Genomic DNA, 25,732 nt, shown 5'->3' with positions numbered 1-25,732 from the left:
CGTCAGCATGTTTTATGATTCCAAGCATTCAAAAATTATTTCATTATTGCCATATTTGTCCTTCTGCAACAAGAACTTCAAACGATTCACTTTCAAAATATTCAGTCTCTTTTTGTTTTTACCAGAACTCATGGAGGCTGGGGTGTCTAGGTAACAGAGGAGAGACAGGAGAGATGTTGAGGCATGCAACTAGACAGTACAACACTGCTCTCTGTCTGTTGAATTGGTATTGTACACTTATGGAAAAATACACTCCCCTATGTATTTAATTGGACAGTGAAGCTAAAACTTTGGCTCTATACTCCAGCATTTTGGATATGAAATCAAACTTTATATATATGAGGCGACAGTACATAATGTCACCTTTTCTTTGAGTTTGTTTTGGTTGTGTTTCGGATTACGTTGTGCCCAATAGAAATAAATGGTAAATAGCGCATTGTGGCATTTTGGAGTCACTTTTATTGTAAATAAGAATATAATATTTTTCTGAACACTTCTACATTAATGTGGATGCTACCATGATTACGGATAATCATGAATGAAGAGTGGATAATGTTAGGGAATAGGGTAGGTAGTTTAGACATCACACTACAGCTCACTACCACTTCCACACTCCATCCTCCAGGGGGCGGCAGCAACCTTGTCCAAGTGCTGAGCCTGGTTGATAAGCACAACAGGTGCAGCCAATCAAGGTGAAAGTCAGTGAGAGTCCCAGCTGGAAAAGCCGTGAAGCTACTGGTTTTCTTCGGTGGCTATGAGGCCTTTCGTTAGGTTATGAGTCTTTAGTTTGGGCATGGCTTTGGTATTTTTCCTTTTCATACATATTTATGTTTCGTCACCATCTGAACAAATAATATTCCCCTTTGACTGGGCGACCAAGAGGTCAAGAAGGAGCTGTCCCTAAGGTAAAGTGGCTGTCTCCTGGGCGAATGTACATTCAACACCAGGTTGCATAGGCTTACTTCTCACATTTATAAACACATCAAATCAGGTAACAGACCAGTGAACTAGGCCTAAGACCCCTAGACTTAGCGAGTCAAACAATATTAGCAGGCTAGTTAATCGGTTTTGTAACTCATGATGAGTGAGAAAGTTACAGAGGCTTAATATCATACCCCCCAAAAAATGCTAGCCTCCCCTGTTATTGGTAATGGTGAGAGGTTAGCATGTCTTGGGGGATGATATAAAATGCTAGCCTCCCCTGTTATTGGTAATGGTGAGAGGTTAGCATGTCTTGGGGGATGATATAAAATGCTAGCCTCCCCTGTTATTGGTAATGGTGAGAGGTTAGCATGTCTTGGGGGATGATATAAAATGCTAGCCTCCCCTGTTATTGGTAATGGTGAGAGGTTAGCATGTCTTGGGGGATGATATAAAATGCTAGCCTCCCCTGTTATTGGTAATGGTGAGAGGTTAGCATGTCTTGGGGGTATGATATAAAATGCTAACCTCCCCTGTTATTGGTAATGGTGACAGGTTAGCATGTCTTGGGGGTATGATATAAAATGCTAGCCTCCCCTGTTATTGGTAATAGTGAGAGGTTAGCATGTCTTGGGGGTATGATATAAAATGCTAGCCTCCCCTGTTATTGGTAATGGTGAGAGGTTAGCATGTCTTGGGGGTATGATATAAAATGCTAACCTCCCCTGTTATTGGTAATGGTGAGAGGTTAGCATATTTTGGGGGCATGATCTTTGTGCATCTCAGAAACATATTCTATTCTTATTTACAATACAAGTGACTCCAAAATGACACAATACATGATTTACCATTCATTTCTTTTGGGCGCAAAATAATCCGTAACACAACCAAAAGAAACTGCAAATGCATCCAACAAGTTTGTAGAGTCACAAGCTCGGTGTAGTCATTACGTGCTAGGAATATGGGACCAAATGCTAAACATTTGATACACTATAAGTGAATTTGTCTAAATATACAAAGTGCATTATTTGTAAATGGTAAAACATATATGTATGAAAATATCCTCAAATATAAGGTGACATTTGAGTTTTAGCTTCACTGTCCAAATAAATATGTAGTGGAGTGTATGAACTAATGCAGATAAACGGCTTACTGTACAGTAAGTGCATGCAAGTGCATGCTTCTTCTTGTCTTTCTACCATGGTGTGGTTCTAAGTTAGGGAGTCATAAGGCTAGCTGCTGCTAACATTCCTTTCCCATACTGTAACCCAGTGGAGACAAGCTTGCAGGCTGACTGTGCCAAATATATTAATAATCCATAGCAGGGGCCTGAGAGAGAGAGAGAGAGAGAGAGAGAGAGAGAGACAAAGAGAGAGAGAGAGAGACAAAGAGACAAAGAGAGAGAGAGAGACAAAGAGAGAGAGACAAAGAGACAGAGAGAGAGAGACAAAGAGAGAGAGAGACAAAGAGAGAGACAAAGAGAGAGAGACAGAGAGAGAGACAGAGAGAGAGAGAGAGATAAAGAGAGAGAGACAAAGAGAGAGAGAGACAAAGAGAGAGAGAGAGAGAGACAAAGAGAGAGAGAGAGACAAAGAGACAAAGAGAGAGAGAGAGACAAAGAGAGAGAGACAAAGAGAGAGAGAGAGAGACAAAGAGAGAGAGAGACAAAGAGAGAGACAAAGAGAGAGAGACAGAGAGAGAGAGAGACAGAGAGAGAGAGACAGAGGAGAGAGAGAGAGAGAGAGACAAAGAGAGAGAGAGAGAGAGAGAGAGAGAGAGGAGAGAGAGAGGAGACAAAGAGAGAGAGAGAGAGACAAAGAGACAAAGAGAGAGAGAGAGACAAAGAGAGAGAGACAAAGAGAGAGAGAGAGAGAGACAAAGAGAGAGAGAGAGAGAGAGAGAGAGAGAGAGAGAGAGACAAAGAGAGAGAGAGAGACAAGAGAGACAAAGAGAGAGAGAGAGACAAAGAGAGAGAGACAAGAGAGAGAGAGAGAGAGAGAGACAAAAGAGAGAGAGAGACAAAGAGAGAGACACAGAGAGAGAGACAGAGAGAGAGAGACAGAGAGAGAGAGAGAGACAGAGACAATCTATTTCCTGCGCTCATCATCACACAACACATCATACTGGAGGGAGGGACATGTTGTTTGCATTGTAATGTCAAAGCTCTCCCTCCACGGAAGCATAAACAGTACACAGACCTAACGACCATTTCACCATTTCAGCTCAGATAACCATTAAGCTTGGGGAGCTAGTGCAAGTCTTCAAGTGTCCAGCAAGGTTACTAATCACACCATTGCAGCACAATTTTCAAATCCACCTGTCATTGTCAGCAGGTGACTTCACTTGGGGAGCTTTTCCACTTGTAAGTGCAGAACTTGAAAGAGACCATCTCTCTCAGGAAATGACCCGTTACTACCATGAATATGGTGTATGAGCCAGCAGACAAACATTTTCACAGCCATAATAACTGGGGCATGTATGAGCCAGCAGACAAACAGACATAGATATAGGCCTACATTACAATAACCACTGGCATGACACTTTGTTAAGACTGTTTTGACATCTTGTGGCCAAAGAGGGAAACAACAGCTATAAAAATAGAAACTGACAGTTTAGATTGTTCAACCTGCACCAAATGTCACACAGTGTTATGCAAGCTAATCCCAAGACATTCAGTGCTGTAGCGAGCTTAAGCAACACGCTAGCTTTTCAATCACACTGGCCTCAATATACTAGAATCTACTGTCGATTTAACAGAGACATACTACCTCAATCCAGAACCCCCTAAATGACAACTATCTTACTTTGGTCGAAACAATAACCATAGCTCTATGCATGACATGTCATCCTAATCATCAGCCAAATTAACAATAATAAAACACTGGAATATTCACATCCAATGATTTTAATTTGCTGAGTAAAAAATAACAGAAATGGAGAAAGGATACTTGCACAGCGATTCACACAGCCAGAGAATGAAATACACAGTATGAATCTGACCTGAAAGTGCAGAATTATGGTCCATATCAATCCCAGCGTCAGTTTGGGATTCCCGTCTGTGATGTCATCATTCCTGATGTTAACCAGCTTGACCTGAGGACAACAGTTATAAACAGCTGTGTAATAAGCATGACTCACACAAGTAACGCATTCCAAATCTACATCAACTTCTACAGTATAAGAAATGTTTTATATCGTTTTGCAAAGCACCTTAAATTCTTAGCACGCTAAAGTTAACGTCTCTGAAACACAGCTGAAGATGTCTCTATTTCCAAAATCTAATAATACTGCATGTCTTCAACTGGTAATGCACAGTGTACGCATACACATGAGTGAGAATGTGAATTTGTTCATCAGTATTAGTGTTGTACTCACTGTAACAGATCATTTATAATCCTCATTAAAAAAAGATGCAGAAATATTCTGAGGGTAATATCTATCCTCTTGGAAATCCCCAAAACAGATTCTCTCCATCTGCTAGTCGCAGGCCTGGGTAACTCCAGTCCTCAGGGGCCTGATTGGTGTCACAGTTTTACCCCAGCTAACACACCTGACTCCAATAATCACCTAATCATGATCTTCAGTTAAAAATGCAATTAGTTTAAATCAGCTGTGTTTTCTAGGGATGGGGGAGACGTGTGATGCCGATCAGGCCCCTGAGGACTGGAGTTACCCAGGCCTGTAACTGGTGCTACCACCCTCGGATGACTCAACACTATACACGTCAGCTACTACAGTAACATCTCTGCAACACTTAATAAAGAGCTGCGGTTAGTTTTAGAATGGGTGGCAAGGAATAAGTTAGCCCTACATATTTCAAAAACTAAAAGTATTGTATTGGGGACAAATCATTCACTAAACCCTAAACCTCAAATAAACCTTGTAATAAATAATGTGAAAATTGATCAAGTTGAGGTGACTAAACTGCTTGGAGTAACCGTGGAGTATAAACTGTCATGGTCAAAACATATTGATACAGTAGTAGCTAAGATCAGGAGAAGTCTGTCCATAATAAAACGCTGTTCTACCTTCTCAACAACACTATCAACAAGGCAGGTCCTACAGGCCCTAGTTTCTACCTTCTCAACAACACAATCAACAAGGCAGGTCCTACAGGCCCTAGTTTCTACCTTCTTAACAGCACTATCAACAAGGCAGGTCCTACAGGCCCTAGTTTCTACCTTCTTAACAGCACTATCAACAAGGCAGGTCCTACAGGCCCTAGTTTCTACCTTCTTAACAACACTTTCTACAAGGCAGGTCCTACAGGCCCTAGTTTCTACCTTCTTAACAGCACTATCAACAGGGCAGGTCCTACAGGCCCTAGTTTCTACCTTCTTAACAGCACTATCAACAGGGCAGGTCCTACAGGCCCTAGTTTCTACCTTCTTAACAGCACTATCAACAGGGCAGGTCCTACAGGCCCTAGTTTCTACCTTCTCAACAGCACTATCAACAAGGCAGGTCCTACAGGCCCTAGTTTCTACCTTCTTAACAGCACTATCAATAAGGCAGGTCCTGCAGGCCCTAGTTTCTACCTTCTCAACAGCACTATCAACAAGGCAGGTCCTACAGGCCCTAGTTTCTACCTTCTTAACAGCACTATCAATAAGGCAGGTCCTGCAGGCCCTAGTTTCTACCTTCTCAACAGCACTATCAACAAGGCAGGTCCTACAGGCCCTAGTTTCTACCTTCTTAACAGCACTATCAACAAGGCAGTTCCTAAAGGCCCTAGTTTCTACCTTCTCAACAGCACTATCAACAAGGCAGGTCCTACAGGCCCTAGTTTCTACCTTCTCAACAGCACTATCAACAAGGCAGGTCCTACAGGCCCTAGTGTCTACCTTCTCAACAGCACTATCAACAAGGCAGGTCCTACAGGCCCTAGTTTCTACCTTCTCAACAGCACTATCAACAAGGCAGGTCCTACAGGCCCTAGTTTCTACCTTCTCAACAGCACTATCAACAAGGCAGGTCCTACAGGCCCTAGTTTCTACCTTCTCAACAGCACTATCAACAAGGCAGGTCCTACAGGCCCTAGTTTCTACCTTCTCAACAGCACTATCAACAAGGCAGGTCCTACAGGCCCTAGTTTCTACCTTCTTAACAGCACTATCAACAAGGCAGGTCCTACAGGCCCTAGTTTCTACCTTCTCAACAGCACTATCAACAAGGCAGGTCCTACAGGCCCTAGTTTCTACCTTCTCAACAGCACTATCAACAAGGCAGGTCCTACAGGCCCTAGTTTCTACCTTCTTAACAGCACTATCAACAAGGCAGGTCCTACAGGCCCTAGTTTAGCCGCACTTGGACTACTGTTCAGTCGTGTAGTCAGGTGCCACAAAGAGGGATTTAGGAAAATTACAACGGGCCAAGAACAGGGCAGCAAGGCTGGCCCTTAAATGTACACAGAGAGATAACATTAATGACATGCATGTCAATCTCTCCTGGCTCAAAGTAGAGGACAGACTGACTTCATCAATACTTGTATTTGTAAGAAGTGTTGACATGCTGAATGCACAAGGTGTCTGTTTAAACTACTAGCACACAGCTCAAACACCCATGCATACCCTACAAGACATGCCACCAGAGGTCTCTTCACAATCCCCAAGTCCAGAACAGACGATGGGAGGCACACAGTACTACATAGAGCAATGACTACATGGAACTCTATTCCACATCAGGTAACTGATGCAAGCAGTAGAATCAGATAAAAACAAAACAGATAAAAAACACCTTATGGAACAGCGGGGACTGTGAAAAGACACACACAGGTACAGACACACATACACATGATAAGAGACGCACTACACACACTTACACATGGATGTTGTATTGTGAATATGGGATAGTGGCCTGAGGGAACACACTAAATGTATTGGTAAAGTGTTATGAAATGTAATGTCATGTAATAATACAAATTGTATGTAACTGCCTTAATGTTGCTGGGCCCCAGGAAAAATAGCTGCTGCCTTGGCATGGATCCTTAATAAATACAAATAGTAACTGAAGCGGTGCCAATAAATCCTAGTTATTATTCTGTGGCCTTGAGTCCACACCTATACATCACAATGGGGCTCTATAGTGTGGTGGCTTATGTACTAAGCACACAATGAATGTGATGTCATGTTGTCATTCTAATAAACTAATGCCGTTTAATATTGTTCCCTACATTCAAACATAGTCTACATTCATCATTTTCCCTACGCAAAGTGTTTGTATTGTAGATGATTGTCTGAAACTGCTACTGTCTGAAACTGCTATTAGGCTCTCCACCTAATTTGATAGAATAAGCCATGATGTTTAAAACACTGCCTTTCATTGATATGCATGACAATCCCTGTCATAAGCAGAAATAAACACAACTTTATTTGATTATGCACTGAATTATTCTTATTCAGTTGTTCAGTTGTTCAGCAATAGTCAAACTGGAAACAAAGGCAATTTATATGGGCACAGCCATTTGTAAAATCTTATGTTATCCCTTCCCACAGTTCATTGCAATTTTGATGGCACCTCTACCCTTATTATGATACATTCTAGCTGTACATCCACAGCAGGACAGAACAAAGGCATGTGACATTGTCATTGTCAATTTTTGTTTATGAATATGTATGAGGTGTGACTGGGGCCTGGTGTGTCATTAAAACAATGGCATAACTGAACGATCTATGAATCCTTTGTCTCAGGTCTTGGGTTGCTCTCACTGACGTGATGTCTGGCAGGACGTAGCTGACCACTGCACACTCTTCTCCATCCATATCACTTCCTGACTGTGGTGGATGTGGGGGAGGGGCAAACAGAGACGTAATCACCGGTGGGAGATGGTTTCCGCATGCCCTCTATTGTGAGTCATGATGAGGGACGTATTGAATCCTTTATGAGGTAATGATATTGGCTATCCTTTTCATGTATGAGCAGTGTTACCGTTTTGATGTGGACATACAGTACCAACAAGTTCTCACAGTCTCACTGCAGAATTAGATGTTTATCCACATTTCTTCAAGTGTCAAATTTCGAAGTTGATCCAAACATCAAATTTCAAAGTGTTTTTGACACCCTGGGTTGCTCCTAATGCTCTGTATCGTTCCATTTCTTAAGTTTAGTCACTCATTCTGAATGGTTAAGGTAAGGGTTAAGGTAAGGTTTAAGGTAAGGTTTAAGGTAAGGTTTAAGGTAAGGGTTAAGGTTTGGAATAGGGTTTAAATATAAAGTTTAGTCACTCATTCTGAATGGTTAAGGTAAGGGTTAAGGTTTGGAATAGGGTTTAAATATAAAGTTTAGTCACTCATTCTGAATGGTTAAGGTAAGGGTTAAGGTCTGGGATAAGGTTTGGCATAGGGTTAAACATTAAGTTTAGTCACTCATTCTGAATGGTTGAGGTAAGGGTTAAGGTCTGGGTTAAGGTAAGGGTTAAGATAAGGGTTAAGGTTTGGGATAGGGTTAAACATTAAGTTTAGTCACTCATTCTGAATGGTTAAGGTAAGGGTTAAGGTAAGGGTTAAGGTAAGGGTTAAGGTCTGGGATAGGGTTAAACATTAAGTTTAGTCACTCATTCTGAATGGTTAAGGTAAGGGTTAAGGTCTGGGATAGGGTTAAACATTAAGTTTAGTCACTCATTCTGAATGGTTAAGGTAAGGGTTAAGGTAAGGGTTAAGGTTTGGGATAGGGTTAAACATTAAGTTTAGTCACTCATTCTGAATGGTTAAGGTAAGGGTTAAGTTCTGGGTTAAGGTAAGGGTTAAGGTCTGGGTTAAGGTTTGGGATAGGGTTAAACATTAAGTTTAGTCACTCATTCTGAATGGTTAAGGTAAGGGTTAAGGTAAGGGTTAAGGTAAGGGTTAAGGTAAGGGTTAAGGTTTGGGATAGGGTTAAACATTAAGTTTAGTCACTCATTCTGAATGGTTAAGGTAAGGGTTAAGGTAAGGGTTAAGGTCTGGGATAGGGTTAAACATTAAGTTTAGTCACTCATTCTGAATGGTTAAGGTAAGGGTTAAGGTTTGGGATAGGGTTAAACATTAAGTTTAGTCACTCATTCTGAATGGTTAAGGGAAGGGTTAAGGTCTGGGTTAAGGTAAGGGTTAAGGTAAGGGTTAAGGTCTGGGATAGGGTTAAACATTAAGTTTAGTCACTCATTCTGAATGGTTAAGGTAAGGGTTAAGGTTTGGGATAGGGTTAAAACAGTGTCCCCTCCCCCACTGGGTTTGAACATCATCATGGGATTACGCCCATCCCCGTCCACAAGGCACTAGTCTCCTTGACTGTAATAGTGCTCACTGTTGCCCCTAGTGGCCGGTTGATAAGGCATTTCCCGACGTCCTCAGGACATTGATAGACGTCCAATTTCGAAGTCAATCTTTATTTCCCTGGACATACAGTATGCTTTCTTTAAATAGCTTTACATGATGAATTGGTTAACAGAAAATTAGCTTACATATTTTAAGTTCTACCATTCTGGCACATGCGATTGGTCCTTACCTGCCGCCTCTTTAAGAAGTCCAGTGCTATCTGTACATTCTGGAGTCTGTGGAAGCGCATCCTCCCTTTCTCCCGAGGCTGTGGGCATAGAGGAGGAATGGGAAGAGCGGGTCATGTTAGTGACGTTGCCATGTGGTCTCTCCCTTTCCAAGGACCAGGGACTCACCACACCATTAGTAGTATGAGGACACAGGACATGCTGCTGCCAGGGTCTTACCCACTCATCTACTGAGGGAAAGAGAGAAAAACCAAAAGGGAGGGAACCAACAAATCCGGATCCAGGGCGGTTATTGGCCAATTCCACAGTAACAGAGTTACACTGAAACTCTGATTTTTCACTTTAAAGTTTATGTCAAACAAAAACCAATGATTGAAAAGTTAAACAAACCATACAACTCTATGCACAAGGATTACTCTAAAAAATGTCCACAGAATATTTTACAAAACACATTTTATTGAAGAACAGTGCAGTCATTCTCTTACCAAACTTTGCATTTGCACTTTTCTTCAAGTTCTTCATTGTTTTTTGTTTGACATACATTTTAAAATGAAGAATCTGAGTCTCAGTGTCACTGTTACCGTGGAATTGGCCTGCTACAAATCACTGCTATTACTACACACTGTATTTACTAGATAGAAAATACATTTATCTATGTCCTCCCAAACTGAACTGACAGAACACATCATCTGACATATTTCACCATTCACAACTACAGTCATAACTAATGACAAAAGGCTAAACATGAAGCTATAAACCGGTGTGTCTGAGTGATAAACTCATTCCAATGAGGACCTTTCCCAAATCCAAAAAGCATCTAGGATGAATTTAGCTGTGAGGTAAAACACCTGAAAATGTGTCATTTTGTGAGCAGAGAGCCAAACTCCTGTGAAAGACACCCGTGGACAATGGGAGGTTACAGCTCAAGGTAATGAGATGGAAAATGTGTCACAAGCCAGGCAGTCCCCTGACGACCCAGGATTGAGCTGCAGCACAGCCCTCTGGATTCAGTCATTACTCTCCTGGCTGGCCAAGAGAAGAGGCGGAGGAATCCCTTTCACCACAAAAGCCTTTTCCTCAACGGCTCACTCTCATTTAACTCAGCACGTTCCTTCAAGTGACTTGGTTTTGGTATACACTAAATACAATAGAAAGCCACTATCTGATGAAAAATGTCCAATGGTTCATAAAGGTTGACGTTCAGTTTGATTGTATGGCTCTATGATGCACAAAGCTATTGAGGTTGGACTTAAAGACCCAGGCGGAGCTCTTATGAACCACATAATAATGTTATGTGTTTTAAACGTGACTGAGTTGTACCAGCGCTTGCAATCCTATCCAAGACTGAAGTGCATGGTGTTTCTCCTTTACTTTCCTATGGCATGTACAATACCACAGTTTGTTGATGTTGAGAAAAAAATATGAATTGAACATGAGCCTGGGCCTTTAGCTCATAAGGCGAGTGCATTGCCATCATGTAATCCATCTCAGCTTGTCAGCTAGCATTTGTAAAGCAATACAGTGGGCCTACTCCCTAGTTTACACAGCAGCATCAAGCACAGTGTTGTGCACAAACTTCTATCATAGAATCTACGAGAAAGAAAACTTGACCTAGCCAAATACGGTCCACTAAAGTAAAAAGCCTGCGGTGGGATTGTTGTTCCACTCTCATTAATGTCCACGGCACGCGCTGCATTAGTTGTGTTACAAGGGGGAGGATGGTGAACCACACATACCCCCTTATCATCATCCTGCTCATGTCCATGCTGCTCAACCGCACATGCTTCTGCCGAACTCACCAACCGCAACGTCTTGAGGAAATCACGCTCCCTTGGCTTACCAGACCGAGTTAACGTGAGCGCAAGAAAGAAACACACAAGGGAGAGACAAATAGACATGGACACAAGTTGGACAAATAAAAAGGAGGACATAAAGTGAATAGGAAACAATCCAATACAGAAGAAACAGAGGAGAGGAGGAAGAGGGTAGAGAGGAAACAGGATGTAAACAAAAGAGAGTACTACTACTTCGAGGAGAAAAATCAGCTTCACCTATTTTAGAGGGAACCTAATTTCTCCTCACATGAGTTACAGAGATGCTGCTGCACATCACCAAACAACGGTGACATCAAAAGTCAGAAATGATTGTGATTCATTTTCATATTCTGTAATGCAAGCTTCTACAACCCTGTTCCTGTAGAGCTCCAACCCTAATCTAGTGCTCCTGATTCTAACAATTAGCCGGGTGATAAGCTGAATCAGGTTAGTTAAAACTGAAAGTGTAGTTCTCCAGGAACAGGGTTGGAAAGACAAGCTCTATTGTGATGACATTTTGAGTGATCCGAACTGAAGTGATCACGAATCCTTGTCTACCTCTCCCATCCATAATTTCTATCAGACAGTGTTTTGTTTGGAACACAATGACATAACAAACGTTGTAAACAAGCATCCCACTGGGCACAGACGTCAGTTCAATGTCTAGTTATGAGTTATCAACTAACGTGAATTCAATGTCACCCTGTCATTGGATTTAGGCTAAAACTTTGGTGAAAAAAACGATATTCCCTTACTTTGATGACTTTTGCAAATCCAATCAGTTTCCCACATTGATTCAACATCATCAGATTGAATGTATGGGTTGAAATGACGTGGAAACAACATTGATTCAACCAGTTTTTGACCAGTGGGATTGCCATGGGTTTCCCCCTAGCCTTGAAGCATATATGGTCTTGGGGCATTTTCACATATCTGTTCAACACTAACTGTAGGATATACTGTATATGTGGACTTTAGGTGTATGTAAAAACCAAATCAATTCCGGTCCTTGCCCAAGAGGTTCAGGATCCAGGACCCGATTTATAAACAATAAAGTTATATAATATGTCTGGTAAAGTGGACGCTGAACTTTCATAAAAATGTAATGCGTGAAGGAAATTGTACTTTTTTGGAATTCTCATAAATGCACCATGATACTGCTACAGGGTACAGATTCATATATGAAAACGCCCTTTACGTTAATCAGAATCACACAATGGAATGAATTGTGTTATCTTGGGGTTTAGTAGCAAGGCAAACCATAGCCTATAATGTACATCTCTGTTCTAACTTTTCTTTCAAGAACGCAGATACATTTCCCAAAATAAAACTGTCTAGCACTATGAAAAATGGCACCCTATTCCCTATAAATCAAATCAAATCACATTGTATTGGTCACATTCACATATTTATCAGATGTTATTGCGGGTGTAGCGAAATGCTTGTTTAGATTATTATTCATTTTTGCATGGGCTCTGGTCAAAAGTAGTTCCCTATGGAATAGGGTTCCATTTCACATACCCTCTGACTCATCATGTACACAGGCTACATTACCATGACAACACAGTACTCACCAATGACTGGCCAGTCAGGACCTCCAGCAGTGAGATCAGGTTATGTCCATCTCGTAGGTCTTCATACAGGTCATTAACATGCTTCCGGACCTAAAGGCCAGAGGAAAGGAACGTTAATATAATAGTATGATATATGCCATTTGGCAGATGCTTTTATTCAAAGGGACTCACAGTCATGCGGGCATATATTTTAAGTACGGGTGGTCCCGGGAATCGAACCCACTATCCTAGCGTTTCAATTGCCATCAAATCAAATCACATATTATTTGTCACAAGTGCCAAATACAACAGGTGTAGACTTTACAGTGAAATGCTTACTTACGAGCCCTTTCCCAACAATGCAGAGTTAAAAAATAAGAAACATTTGCACAAAATAGTAGCACAATTAAATATCAATAACGAGGCTATATACAAGGAGTACCAGTACTGAGTCAATGTGCAGGAGTACGAGGTGTTGAGGTTATTGAGGTAATACAATATGTACATGTAGGTTGGGGTAAAAGTGACTAGGCAATCAGGATAGATAATAAACAGAGTAGCAGCAGGGTATGTGAGTGTGAAAATGTGTGTGTGTGTGTGTTTCTGTCTGTGTGTGTGTGTGTCTGTGTGTGTGTGTGGTGTCAATATGCATGTGTGTGTTTTTTGTGTGTGAGCGTGTATGTGAGCGTGTATGTGTGTGTGTGTGTGTGCGTGTGTGTGTGTGTGTGTGTGTGTGTGTGTGTGTGTGTTGGAGTGTCAGTGTAGTATGTGTGCATATGTGGGAAGGGATATTAAACATGATGAGCGTGCATACCTATTGGGATATTTAAATCAGACCTGTGTCAAATAGTATGTCAATTTAGCTTGAAGTTTGCACTTTTGAGACTATTCCATTGGTTCCATTGTAGCGTGTAAACTAAATCAAGTGCATTTCAGTCATTTGAAAGTATTTGACGTAATGTATTTGACCCAGGTCTGATTTGAATCTCAAAGTATTTACAGTATATTGCCTGACTGAAACTACAACTAGGCTACCTTAAACGACCTTATTTCCTCATCCTATTTTTAAAGACTGTGATTTATCACCAGATAATTAGTATATTTTACATGCTTAACAAATACAGGCTGAGTGAGTAGTCACCCATACAATTGTAACAATATTTTAAGATAATACACAATGCAGAGGACTAAAGGTCAATAGGGAATTAACGATCAATGGAAATAGTTGTTTTTCAGTTCAACACCTGTTTAGAATCTGTGTAGGAATTTCAGTCCTGGACTCATAACTACATGTGTCAAGTTTTCATTGGTCCAAATTGTCTATACATTGAGCCTGAAACAGGATACTTGTTATTTGGCCCAATTTTACTGCAAGGAATTCTAATTGGTCAACCACAGGCTAGGGTTGGGGGTTATAAATTACATCCTGTCACTTTGTTCTGGGGAGAGAATCACTGAGGACAGGGAAGAATTAACATCTACTTCTCAGCATCACATCTATGATTTGTCCTCTTTGAATAAACCTATTTTTCTCCCCCTGATTTGCTTAGGAGTTTGTGTTATTGAAGAGTAACATCAACTGCTAACACAATGGCAAAGTAATCTTTGACAGACAAAGTACAGACGTTCAACCTTTGAATGTGCTCTGGATTAAAGTTAGGGTAAAACCATTATACTACTATCCTTCCTGCACACAGAGCAGCTGCCCCTCCCTCTTCCCATTCAATTGGAGCCTCTGATATACTTCCACTCTGTCAAAAACAAAGAAAAGCCACACCTCTCCATGTGCTTATTTTAACACGTGCTGACCTTTTTAGTTATCCATAACCTGTTTCAGAAAACCTGACTAACAGGGGCTTGTCTGTCTTTCTTCACAAAAGGCTTGTAATGGCAATGGTAGCACCGTGCTGAGTTGGTTATATTGGACAAAGACAAGAAGCCAAAAAGCTCCACTGACTGTGACTGACATGCTGCAAAGAGGCTGGGAATCAGGGTTATATGGTCTTAACATTTCTCTCAAAGACGCAACAGCAAAGGCTTTATCAAAATAATTCCAATCAGGTTCCCTGACCATCCCCTTCAGACACTGGAGCCTCTAGTGTCAATCAGGTTCCCTGCCACATATCCATGGCCCTCAAAGCACTTCATCCTGCCCCATACTCAACAACTCCAGACCAGTCCTAGGCTTTCTCCTCACAGTAGGCCCATCTCCCTTTCCTCCTGTCCTGAATACCACCAGGCCTGTGAAATCACCCGGCGGCCCGGTGACCAGCTTTTACAGAGACCAGGCGGTAGACCCCTCTCATCTCCACCACATAACCCCAGCTAACAGACACAGTTGTATTGTTTGTATATTGTTGTATTTAACTTTGGAACACAATGTTGTTATTTTAAACGACAGCATGTTCCAATTCCTGCCAATATCCAGCAACTTCACACAGCCACTGAAGAGGAGCGGAACAAACAAAAAAAGTCTTCTTTTTTTGGAATTATTATTATTTATTTATTTGTACTTTTATTTAACAAGGCAAGTCAGTTAAGAACAAATTCTTATTTACAATGACAGCCTACCCTGGCCAAACCCTAACCCGGACGACGCTGGGCCAATTGTGCGCCGCCAATCACGGCCGGTTGTGATACAGCCTGGAATCTAACCAGGATCTGTAGTGACCCCTCTAGCACTAAGATGTTGTGCTTTAGACCACTGCGCTACAGATCATAATCAACAGCCTGATCAACTCTATACGAAGAAGATGTGTCGTAGTAAATGGTGGTCACACCAGATACTGACTTGTTTTGTGATCCACGACCCAACCTTGTTTTAAGGTAACTGTAACCAAAATATGCATATCTGTATTCCCAGCAGTGGAGGCTTCTCAGGGGAATTTAATAAAAATAAAAATAGTGAAACATTAAAAAAATTATCGTTTTTAGATAAAACTATACTAAATATATTCACGTCACCAAATAACTGATTAAAACGCACTGTTCTGCAATGAAGGTCTACAGTAGCCTCAACAGCACTCTGTAGGGTAGCACCATGGTGTAGTCGGAGGACAGTTAGTTTCTGTCCTCCTCTGGGTACATTGACTCCAATAAAAAACCTAGGAGGCTCACGGTTCTCACCCCCTTCCATGGACTTACACAGTAATTATGACAACTTCTGGAGGACATCCTCCAGCCTATCAGAGCTCTTGCAGCATGAACTGATGTTGTCCACCCAATCAAAAGATCAAAAAGCAATGAAAGCATTAGCTATAGCTAGCTAGCACTGCAATGCATAAAGTGTGGTGAGCAGTTGACTAAGAGAGAGAAAGACAATAGTTGAACAGTGTTAACCTGTTGGGGCTAGGGGGCAGTATTTGCACGGCTGGATAAAAAACGTACCTGATTTAATCTAGTTACTACTCCTGCCCAGTAACTAGAATATGCATATAATTATTTGATTTGGATAGAACACACCCTAAAGTTTCTAAAACTGTTTGAATGATGTCTGTGAGTATAACAGAACTCATTTGGCAGGCCAAAACCTGAGAAGATTCCAAACAGGAAGCGCTCTCTCTGACCATTTCATGGCCTTCTTGATCATCTCTAACCAAAACAGGGGATCTCTGGCATGACGTGACATTTTCTAACGCTCCCATAGGCTCTCAGAAGGCGCCAGAAAGCTGAATGGTGGCTTTGCAGGCCCTGGCTGAAAAACATTAGCCCATTTTGTAAGTGGTCGATCTGAGAACAATGAGACTGGAGGCGCGTGCCCGAGCCGACACCATGTTTACTTTCTCTCTCTTTGAACGAAAACAACCACTCCCGGTCGGAATATTATCGCTTTTTTACGAGAAAAATAGCATAAAAATTGATTTTAAACAGCGGCTGACATGCTTCGAAGTACGGTAATGGAATATTTTGAATTTTTTGTCACGAAACGCGTCGGGCGCGTCACCCTTCTTTACCCATCGGATAGTGTCTTGAACGCACAAACAAAACGCCGCTATTTGGATATAACTGTGGATTATTTTGAACCAAACCAACATTTGTTATTGAAGTAGAAGTCCTGGGAGTGCATTCTGACGAAGACAGCAAAGGTAATCAAACTTTTCTAATAGTAAATCGGAGTTTGGTGAGTAGCACACTTGGTGGGTGTCAAAATAGCTAGCCTGTGATGGCCGGGCTATCTAATCAGAATATTGCAAAATGTGCTTTCACTGAAAAGCTATTTTAAAATCGGACATAGCGAGTGCATAAAGGAGTTCTGTATCTATAATTCTTAAAATAATTGTTATGTTTTTTGTGAATGTTTATCGTGAGTAATTTACTAAATTCCCCGGAAGTGTTCGGTGGGAATGCTAGTGTAACCGATGTGAAAAGGCTAGTTAGTTAGCGGTGGTGCGCGCTAATAGCGTTTCAATCGGTGACGTCACTCGCTCTGAGACTTGAAGTAGGGTTTCCCCTTGCGTCGCAAGGGCCGCGGCTTTTGTGGCACGATGGGTAACGGTGCTTCGTGGGTGTCCGTTGTTGATGTGTGCAAGGGTCCCTGGTTCGAGCCCGGGTTGGGGCGAAGAGAGGGACGGAACCTACACTGTTACACTAGTCACATGCTAGTCACATGCTAATGTAAAAAGCTGGTTTTTGATTTAAATATGAACTTGATTGAACAAAACATGCATGTATTGTATAACATAATGTCCTAGGATTGTCATCTGATGAAGATCATCAAAGGTTAGTGCTGCATTTAGCTGTGGTTTGGGTTTATGTGACATTATATGCTAGCTTGAAAAATGGGTGTCTGATTATTTCTGGCTGGGTACTCTGCTGACACAATCTAATGTTTTGCTTTCGTTGTAAAGCCTTTTTGAAATCGGACAGTGTGGTTAGATTAACGAGAGTCTTGTCTTTAAAATGGTGTAAAATAGTCACATGTTTGAGAAATTAAAGTAATAGCATTTCTAAGGTATTTGAATATCGCGCCACGGGATTACACTGGCTGTTGAGTAGGTGGGACGCAAGCGTCCCACCTAGCCCATAGAGGTTAAACAAATGAATGTATTATGAAATTAAAGAGAAGAGCGAGAGAGCGAGAGAGCGAAAGAGCGAGAGAGCGAAAGAGCGAGAGAGCGAGAGAGCGAAAGAGCGAGAGAGCGAAAGAGCGAAAGAGCGAGAGAGAGATAGAGAGAGAGAGGAGAAAATTACTGCTACAGCTGAAGTTCAGGTAAGGAAACCATTGGTTGTATTTTTATTTACTATCACTTAGCTAATGAATGCAGCTAGCTAGTTTAGCCTACTCAAACACCAGGCTCAAACAGAGAGGGACGCTATGTTAGCTAGCTGGCAATGACTATCCAACACGAGAACTCTTCCAAGTCAAGGTAAGCGTTTGGTTTTATTCATTTATTGCCACTGGGGGCCCACCGGTGTAACTGCTAAACTGCTTTCTGACTGTACACTGTACTGTATGATTTATTGGGTTTACTAACGCATTAGTTCTAGTAGCTATGTTGACTATGACGTTAGCTAATATGGTGACAATGATGTAGGTTGGCTGTGTGTAGCAGTTAGTGGTTGTGATATGAAGGTTTGGCTTGGAAAGGTTTTTTCACCTGGTCACAGACCACTGATGTGTTCTGCACTGAAGTCCACAAGCGAAGGGAAAAGGTGAGAGGAGGAGAGCACGTAGATAGTTGCGATAAGGAATGAAATATACAACGAGCAAAGTGATCATGCTGTTTTTATCTGGCTGCTGTGAAAGTGAACTGTGTTTGCGTGTTATCAGGGGTGTATTCATTCCGCCAATCCTGTTGAAAAACGTTTCTTAAACAGAAACAAAAGGAACGAAATGGGGATAAACATACCTGAATCTGTGCAATAGAAATTCGCATTTGCAACAGTTGGATAATGATTACACCGCATATTAGCTAGATCCAGGCAAGAGTGTGCAAGGCGGTATTGAATGTGCCACTGTCTGTCACCTTGATTACTCAAAATTCTGTCGAGCTGTGGACCTACGTTGTAAACTTTCATTCATAGGGTAGGTTGTAGCAACCTCATGATGGGCACAGGGAAAATTTGAGTATCATGTAGTAGCCTAAACCTATGGATATTACATTGAGCTGGGTGAATGGAATAAGAATGACAGTCATCCAACATGCTGTAATAGAAATAAGTCCATGCACTTAAAAAAAATTATCATCCTCCTTCATCTTAAACGGCACCGACCGCCACTGATTCCCAGTCATGTGAAATGCATAGATTAGGGCCGAATGCATTTATTTAAATGTACTGATTTTCTTATATGAACGGTAACTCAGTAAAATCTTTTAAATTGTTGCATGTTGTGTTTATTTCAGTGTAGGGCTGTCCCCGACCCCAAAAAATATTGTCCGACCGAGAGTAGTCCTGTTCTTTCGACCAATCGATTGTTCTAAATGTTTAACCTTATTTTCCACGTATAGACAGACACACCCCATGTGTTTGAATAAAATCCACTACATATGTACTGAGCGTGTCTGATGCTTTAAGTACACTGTTTGATTAAATAATTAAGGCACACAAATGACTCAAAAAGGAGCCCAATGGTCACACTGTGTTAAAAAAAATGACAGCGAGTGCCAGTGTGACTGGCGTACGTTGTCTCGCTCTCCGCCCTAATGCAGCGAAATTCGTCAAAATGTTTACATTTATTTTTCCATATATAGAAAGACACACGTTATGTGTTTGAATAAAATCCACTACATATGTACTGAGCTTGTCTGATGCTTTAAGTACACTGTTTGATTAAATAATTAAGACACACAACTGACTTAAGAAGGAGCCCAATGGTCACACTGACAGCGAGTGCCTGTGTGACTGTCGCACGTTGTCTCGCTTTCCGCCCTAATGCAGCGAAAAGGCACCACAGCACAGCGAGTATTTATTGCGTTGTCCGTGCTGAAGCTGTAACCTCATTACAGACGTTTAGTTTCTTACTTGTTTCTGACTGAAAAGTTCTGTTACCAAAACATTCCCTATTCCCTGAACCCTTGCTCTCTTTACGTGAAACATGTAAGCATCGCATGCATGTGACCAATAGAGCCTAACCTATAGCTTATCGTAATCACATCAATAAATTGGTTAAAACAAACTCTGAACACGGCAACACGTGACAGCAAAATGGATGCAGAGGGCATGAAAAATAAACTTGAAACGGAAAAATGTTTACTGGTTGCTCAGGAGGGAAAGGGGAAGTCAGATGTGTGGAAGACATTTGACTTAGTTGTAGAAACTACTGGAGATCCAGATAAAGGAGGGTATATGAGCAAGCACTGCGTGAGTATTATGTGTGCCAAACAGTTGCTGTTAGATTACAATATTATATTTTTTTCTGACCATTTGGAGCAGTGTAAACAACACTAAATAAATAAGTGTTCCAGAGAGTGTGTTCTAACGGAAAAAAATAATAACATATAAAGCCTTTATTACAGCACAGCGAAGATTAAAAACAGCAGAATCTGTGAATTTGCTTTATCTGACATTTTGCCGTTGCATGAGGCTTGGTGCTCACGGAATCAGCAGGCTATTAATTAAACAAACACTCAAACAGACAACAGAAGCAAGATCTGTCTTATTTCTGTAGATATATATGGATGATTTATAAAGCCAGGCACATTTAACTGTTAGGCTATTGATTATAGGACCTAATTAAGTTGGGCTTTCCTCTCTCCTCAATTATCTTAGACAAGTAGGCTAATGCAAGGGCTGTTTCCTCGTCTCTGCTGCTGCTGCCTCCACTGCATTGTTCTCCCCCCTTGGGTTGTGCCATGGCGGAGATCTTTGTGGGCTATACTCGGCCTTGTCTTCGGACGGTAAGTTGGTGGTTGTAGACATCCCTCTAGTGGTGTGGGGGCTGTGCTTTGGCAAAGTGGGTGGGGTTATATCCTGCCTGTTTGGCGCTGTCCGGGGGTATCATCGGATGGGGCCACAGTGTCTTCTGATCCCTCCTGTCTCAGCCTCCAGTATTTATGCTGCAGTAGTTTATGTGTCGGGGGGCTAGGGTCAGTCTGTTACATCTGGAGTATTCTCTTGTCTTATCCGGTGTCCTGTGTGAATTTAAATATGCTCTCTCTAATTCTCTCTTTCTCTCTTTCTTTCTTTCTCTCGGAGGACCTGAGCCCTAGGACCATGCCTCAGGACTACCTGGCATGATGACTCCTTGCTGTCCCCAGTCCACCTGGCCATGCTGCTGCTCCAGTTTCAACTGTTCTGCCTGCGGCTACGGAACCCTGACCTGTTCACCGGACGTGCTTGTTGCACCCTCGACAACTACTATGATTATTATTATTTGACCATGCTGGTGATTTATGAACATTTTAACATCTTGACCATGTTCTGTTATAATATCCACCCGGCACAGCCAGAAGAGGACTGGCCACCCCTCATAGCCTGGTTCCTCTCTAGGTTTCTTCCTAGGTTTTTGGCCTTTCTAGGGAGTTTTTCCTAGGGAGTTTTTCCTAGCCACCGTGCTTCTTTCACATGCATTGCTTGCTGTTTGGGGTTTTAGGCTGGGTTTCTGTACAGCACTTTGAGATTTCAGCTGATGTACGAAGGGCTATATAAATTGATTTGATTTGATTTGATTCTCAATCCCAATATGCTGCTTAACTTTGCTATTATGCACATAGCAACATAGGGAAAGGCACCAATTATACGGTGCACTTTGTTAGCTTAGGGGGTTTACAACACTTTTGCCCTCGACCAAATCAAGCAGGCTAAATCATTTGAATATGTGACGAAAACAGGATTATAACTTGCTCCCTAAGCACATTACACAATAAACAGGCATGGATTTTCATGCATAATAACAAATTGCCTTGAAATATTTAATGCTTGCTCATATGGGAAAGTGGGAAATGTATCATTTGTGAAGACAGACAGTGCATGCAGACACTTGTTGCTCTGCCTCTATGACTAGGTGTTCCCTAATTACACAGAAAATGAACCAGAGTAACTTAGATTCCTGCTGAGTAAACAAAAACGACTCGGTACATGTACACTGCACCATGGGATGGGTGGAAGACATGTAGGCAGGACAAACTCTGGCAAGCTAGCAACAACCATCTCCCATTGGCACCGCCGCTCTAGATCTGTCATCAGTAGTGGCAATAAGTGGCTGAGGATAAACGGCGGTCTTTAATGGGTTATTCCCTGCATCGGGTAATTACACAATACATTTCATCTTCATGGAAACTGACAGGGCTAAAACATGAAACAGCTTGTCGTTCTATTATCATTACCATCATACCATCACTCCTGTATCTGTATGTTGTAGAAACAGTAACCATTTCAACACAGAATGGCTGAAAGGTGATGACAGAGAAGTGAATATACAATACAGTAATCAGGCAGTGAGGCATGTGAGAAATCATCTACCTACGGGACCGGATTCATACACAACAAGAGTCCTACTGCCATGGGAAAAGCAAAACAGATTCATCTACATGCCTTGATTGAACCTAGCTAACACTGTACATGTGATGAAGAATCCATTTAAAACTATATGTTGGTATTGGACATTCAAGAAGCAAAGTGTCACTTGCCACATCATCATGATGATGTGGCAAGTGACACTTTTCTTCATGAAAATCCAATGTCTTGAAAACTTGACTGCTGACATGCAAAACGTTTTCGGACAATATTAACAGTGGACTAATGAAACAAAATACCAACATATAGTTTTTGAGTGGATTTTTCCTTTAAGACTGGTGCAGGCCACAATATTAAAACAAAGGCCTAACTTTCTCTCTCATATTACATTAAATCTCATATTAGATCATTGATATGGCAGGCCAAATAAAGACTCCCCAATCGAATAAAAGGAAAGATGAATCAAATGAATAGTACACTCTTAGAAAAAATGGTTCCAAAATGGTTCTTCGGCTGTCCCCATAGGACAGTGGTTCCCAAACTTTTTATAGTCCCATACCACTTCAAACATTCAACCTCCAGCTGCGTACCCCCTCTAGCACCAGGGTCAGCGCACTCTCAAATGTTGTTTTTTGCCATCATTGTAAGCGTGCCACAAATACACTATACAAATCAAATCAAACTTTATTTGTCACATGCGTCGAATACAAGTGTAGACTTTACCGTGAAATGCTTACTAACAAGCCCTTAACCAACAGTTCAGTTCAAGAAGAAGAAAAGATTTACCAAGTAGACAAAAAAAGTAATAATAAAAAGTAACACAATAAGAATAACAATAACGAGGCTATATACAGGGGCCACTGGTACCAAGTCAGTGTGCGGGGGTACAGGCTAGTTGAGGTAATCTGTACATGTAGGTGGGGGCGAAGTGACTATGCATAGGTAACAAACAAACAGAGAGTAGCAGCAGTGTACAAAAGGAGGGGGGGGGGGTCAAAGTAAATTGTCCAGTGACGATTTTATGAATTGTTCAGCAGTCTTATGGCTTGGGGGTAGAAGCTGTTGAGGAGCCTTTTGGTCCTAGACTTGGCGCTCTGGTACCGCTTGCCAAGTGGTAGCAGAGAAAACAGTCTATAACTTGAGTGACTGGAGTCTCTGACAATTTTATGGGCTTTCCTCTGACAACGCCTATTACATAGGTCCTGGATGGCAGGAAGCTTGGCCAAAGTGATGTACTGGGCCATTCGCACTACCCTCTGTAGCGCCTTACGGTCAGATGCTGAGCAGTTGCCATACCAGGCGGGGATGCAACCGGTCAGGATGCTCTCGATGGTGCAGCAGTAGAACCTTTTGAGGATCTGGGAACCCATGCCAAATCTTTTCAGTCTCCTGAGGGGGAAAAGGTTTTGTCGTGCCCTCTTCACGACTGTCTTGGTATGTTTGGACCATTATAGTTCGTTGGTGATGTGGAGACCAAGGAACTTGAAACTCTCGACCCGCTCCACTACAGCCCCGTCCATGTTAATCGGGGCATGTTCGGCCCGCCTTTTCCTATAGTCCACGATCAGCTCCTTAGTCTTGCTCACATTAAGGGAGAGATTGTTGTCCTGGCAACACACTGCCAGTTCTCTGACCTCCTCCCTATAGGCCGTCTCATCGTTGTCGGTGATCAGGCCTACCACTATTGTGTCGTCTGCAAACTTAATGATGGTGTTGGAGTAGTGGTTGGCCACACAGTCATGGGTGAACAGGGAATACAGGAGGGGACTAAGTACACACCCCTGAGGGGCCCCATTGTTAAGGATCAGTGTGGCAGACGTGTTGTTGCCTACTCTTACCACCTGGGGGCGGCCCGTCAGAAAGTCCAGGATCCAGTTGCAGAGGGAGGTGTTTAGTCCCAGAGTCCTTAGCTTAGTGATGAGCTTCGTGGGCACTATGGTGTTGAACGCTGAGCTGTAGTCAATGAACAGCATTCTCACATAGGTGTTCCTTTTGTCCAGGTGAGAAAGGGCAGTGTGGAGTGTGATTGAGATTGCGTCATCTGTGGATCTGTTGGGGCGGTATGCGAATTGGAGTGGGTCTAGGGTGTCCGGGAGGATGCTGTTGATGTGAGCCATGACCAGCCTTTCAAAGCACTTCATGGCTACCGACGTGAGTGCCATGGGGCGGTAATCATTTAGGCAGGTTACCGTCACTTCCTTGGGCACAGGGGCTATGGTGGTCTGCTTGAAACATGTAGGTATTACAGACTCGGTCAGGAGGATGATGAAAATGTCATTGAAGACACTTGACAGTTGGTCTGCGCATGCTTTGAGTACACGTCCTGATAATCCGTCTGGCCCAGCGGCTTTGTGAATGTTGACCTGTTTAAAGGTTTTGTTCGCATCGGCTACCGAGAGCGGTATCACACAGTCATCCAAAACAGCTGGTGCTCTCGTGCATGCTTCAGTGTTGCTTGCCTCAAAGCAAGCAGAAAAGGCATTTAGCTCGTCTGGTAGGCTCACGTCACTGGGCAGCTTGTGTCTGGGTTCCCCATTGTAGTCCATAATAGTTTTGAAGCCCTGCCACATCCGACAATTGTCAGAGCCGGTGTAGTAGGATTCAATCTTAATCTTGTATTGACGCTTTGCTTGTTTGATTGTTCGTCTGAGGGCATAGCGGGATTTCTTATAAGTGTCCGGATAAGTCTCCCGCTCCTTGAAATGGCAGCTCTAGCCTTTAGCTCGATGCGGATGTTGCCTGTAATCCATGGCTTCTGGTTGGGATATGTATGTACAGTCACTGTGGGGGTGATGTCATCGATGCACTTATTGATGAAGCCGATGACTGAGGTGGTGTATTCCTCAATGCCATTGGATGAATCACGGAACATATTCCAGTCTGTGCTAGCCAAACAGTCCTGTAGTGTAGCATCCGCGTCATCTGACCACTTCCGTATTGAGCGAGTCACTGGTCACGAGATTTGCCAAATGGAGGGCGGGGGAGAGCTTTGTATGCATCTCTGTGTGTGGAGTAGAGGTGGTCTAGGGTTTGTTTTTCCCCTGGTTGCACATGTGACATGCTGGTAAAAAGTTGGTAAAACTGATTTAAGTTTGCCTGCATTAAAGTCCCCGGCCACTAGGAGTGCCGCTTCTGGGTGAACATTTTCTTCTTTGCTTATGGCCTTATAGAGTTGGTTGAGAGCGGTCTTAGTGCCAGCTTTGCTTTGTGGTGGTAAATAGACGGCAACGAATAATACAGATGAGAATTCTCTTGGGAGATAGTGTCGTCTACAACTTATCATGAGATACTCTACCTCGGGCGAGCAATACCTCGAGACTTCTTTAATATTAGACATCGCGCACCAGCAGTTATTGACAAAAAGACACACACACCCACCCCTCGTCTTACCAGAGGTTGCGTCTCTGTTCTGCCGGTGCATGGAAAATCCCGCTAACTCTATATTGTCTGTATCTTCGTTCAGGCACGTCTCGGTGAAACATAAGATGTTACATGTCCCGTTGGTAGGATAATCTTAATCGTAGGTTCATCGTAGGTCATATACGATACATTTATTAAACATAAGAATGAGT

The 25,732-nt window shown here is 42.3% G+C and overlaps 1 protein-coding gene across 1 annotated transcript in view; it reads right to left on the bottom strand.

Annotated features, from left to right (window-relative positions):
- The window catches only part of dst (dystonin), a 219,658-nt gene that overhangs the window by 117,935 nt on the left and 75,991 nt on the right, over positions 1-25,732 (bottom strand). The window contains exons 4-6 of the mRNA XM_029765353.1: positions 12,786-12,875; positions 9,400-9,477; positions 3,922-4,014 (exon numbers count right to left, since the gene is read on the bottom strand). Of these exons, the coding sequence (XP_029621213.1) occupies positions 3,922-4,014; positions 9,400-9,477; positions 12,786-12,875 (261 nt within the window). The remainder of the gene's footprint in view (positions 1-3,921; positions 4,015-9,399; positions 9,478-12,785; positions 12,876-25,732) is intronic.

The sequence above is a fragment of the Salmo trutta genome, chromosome 10 (assembly GCF_901001165.1).
Source record: "Salmo trutta chromosome 10, fSalTru1.1, whole genome shotgun sequence".
In the NCBI taxonomy this organism is placed as follows: domain Eukaryota; kingdom Metazoa; phylum Chordata; class Actinopteri; order Salmoniformes; family Salmonidae; genus Salmo; species Salmo trutta.
This window is presented reverse-complemented; position numbering and strand designations above follow the sequence as displayed.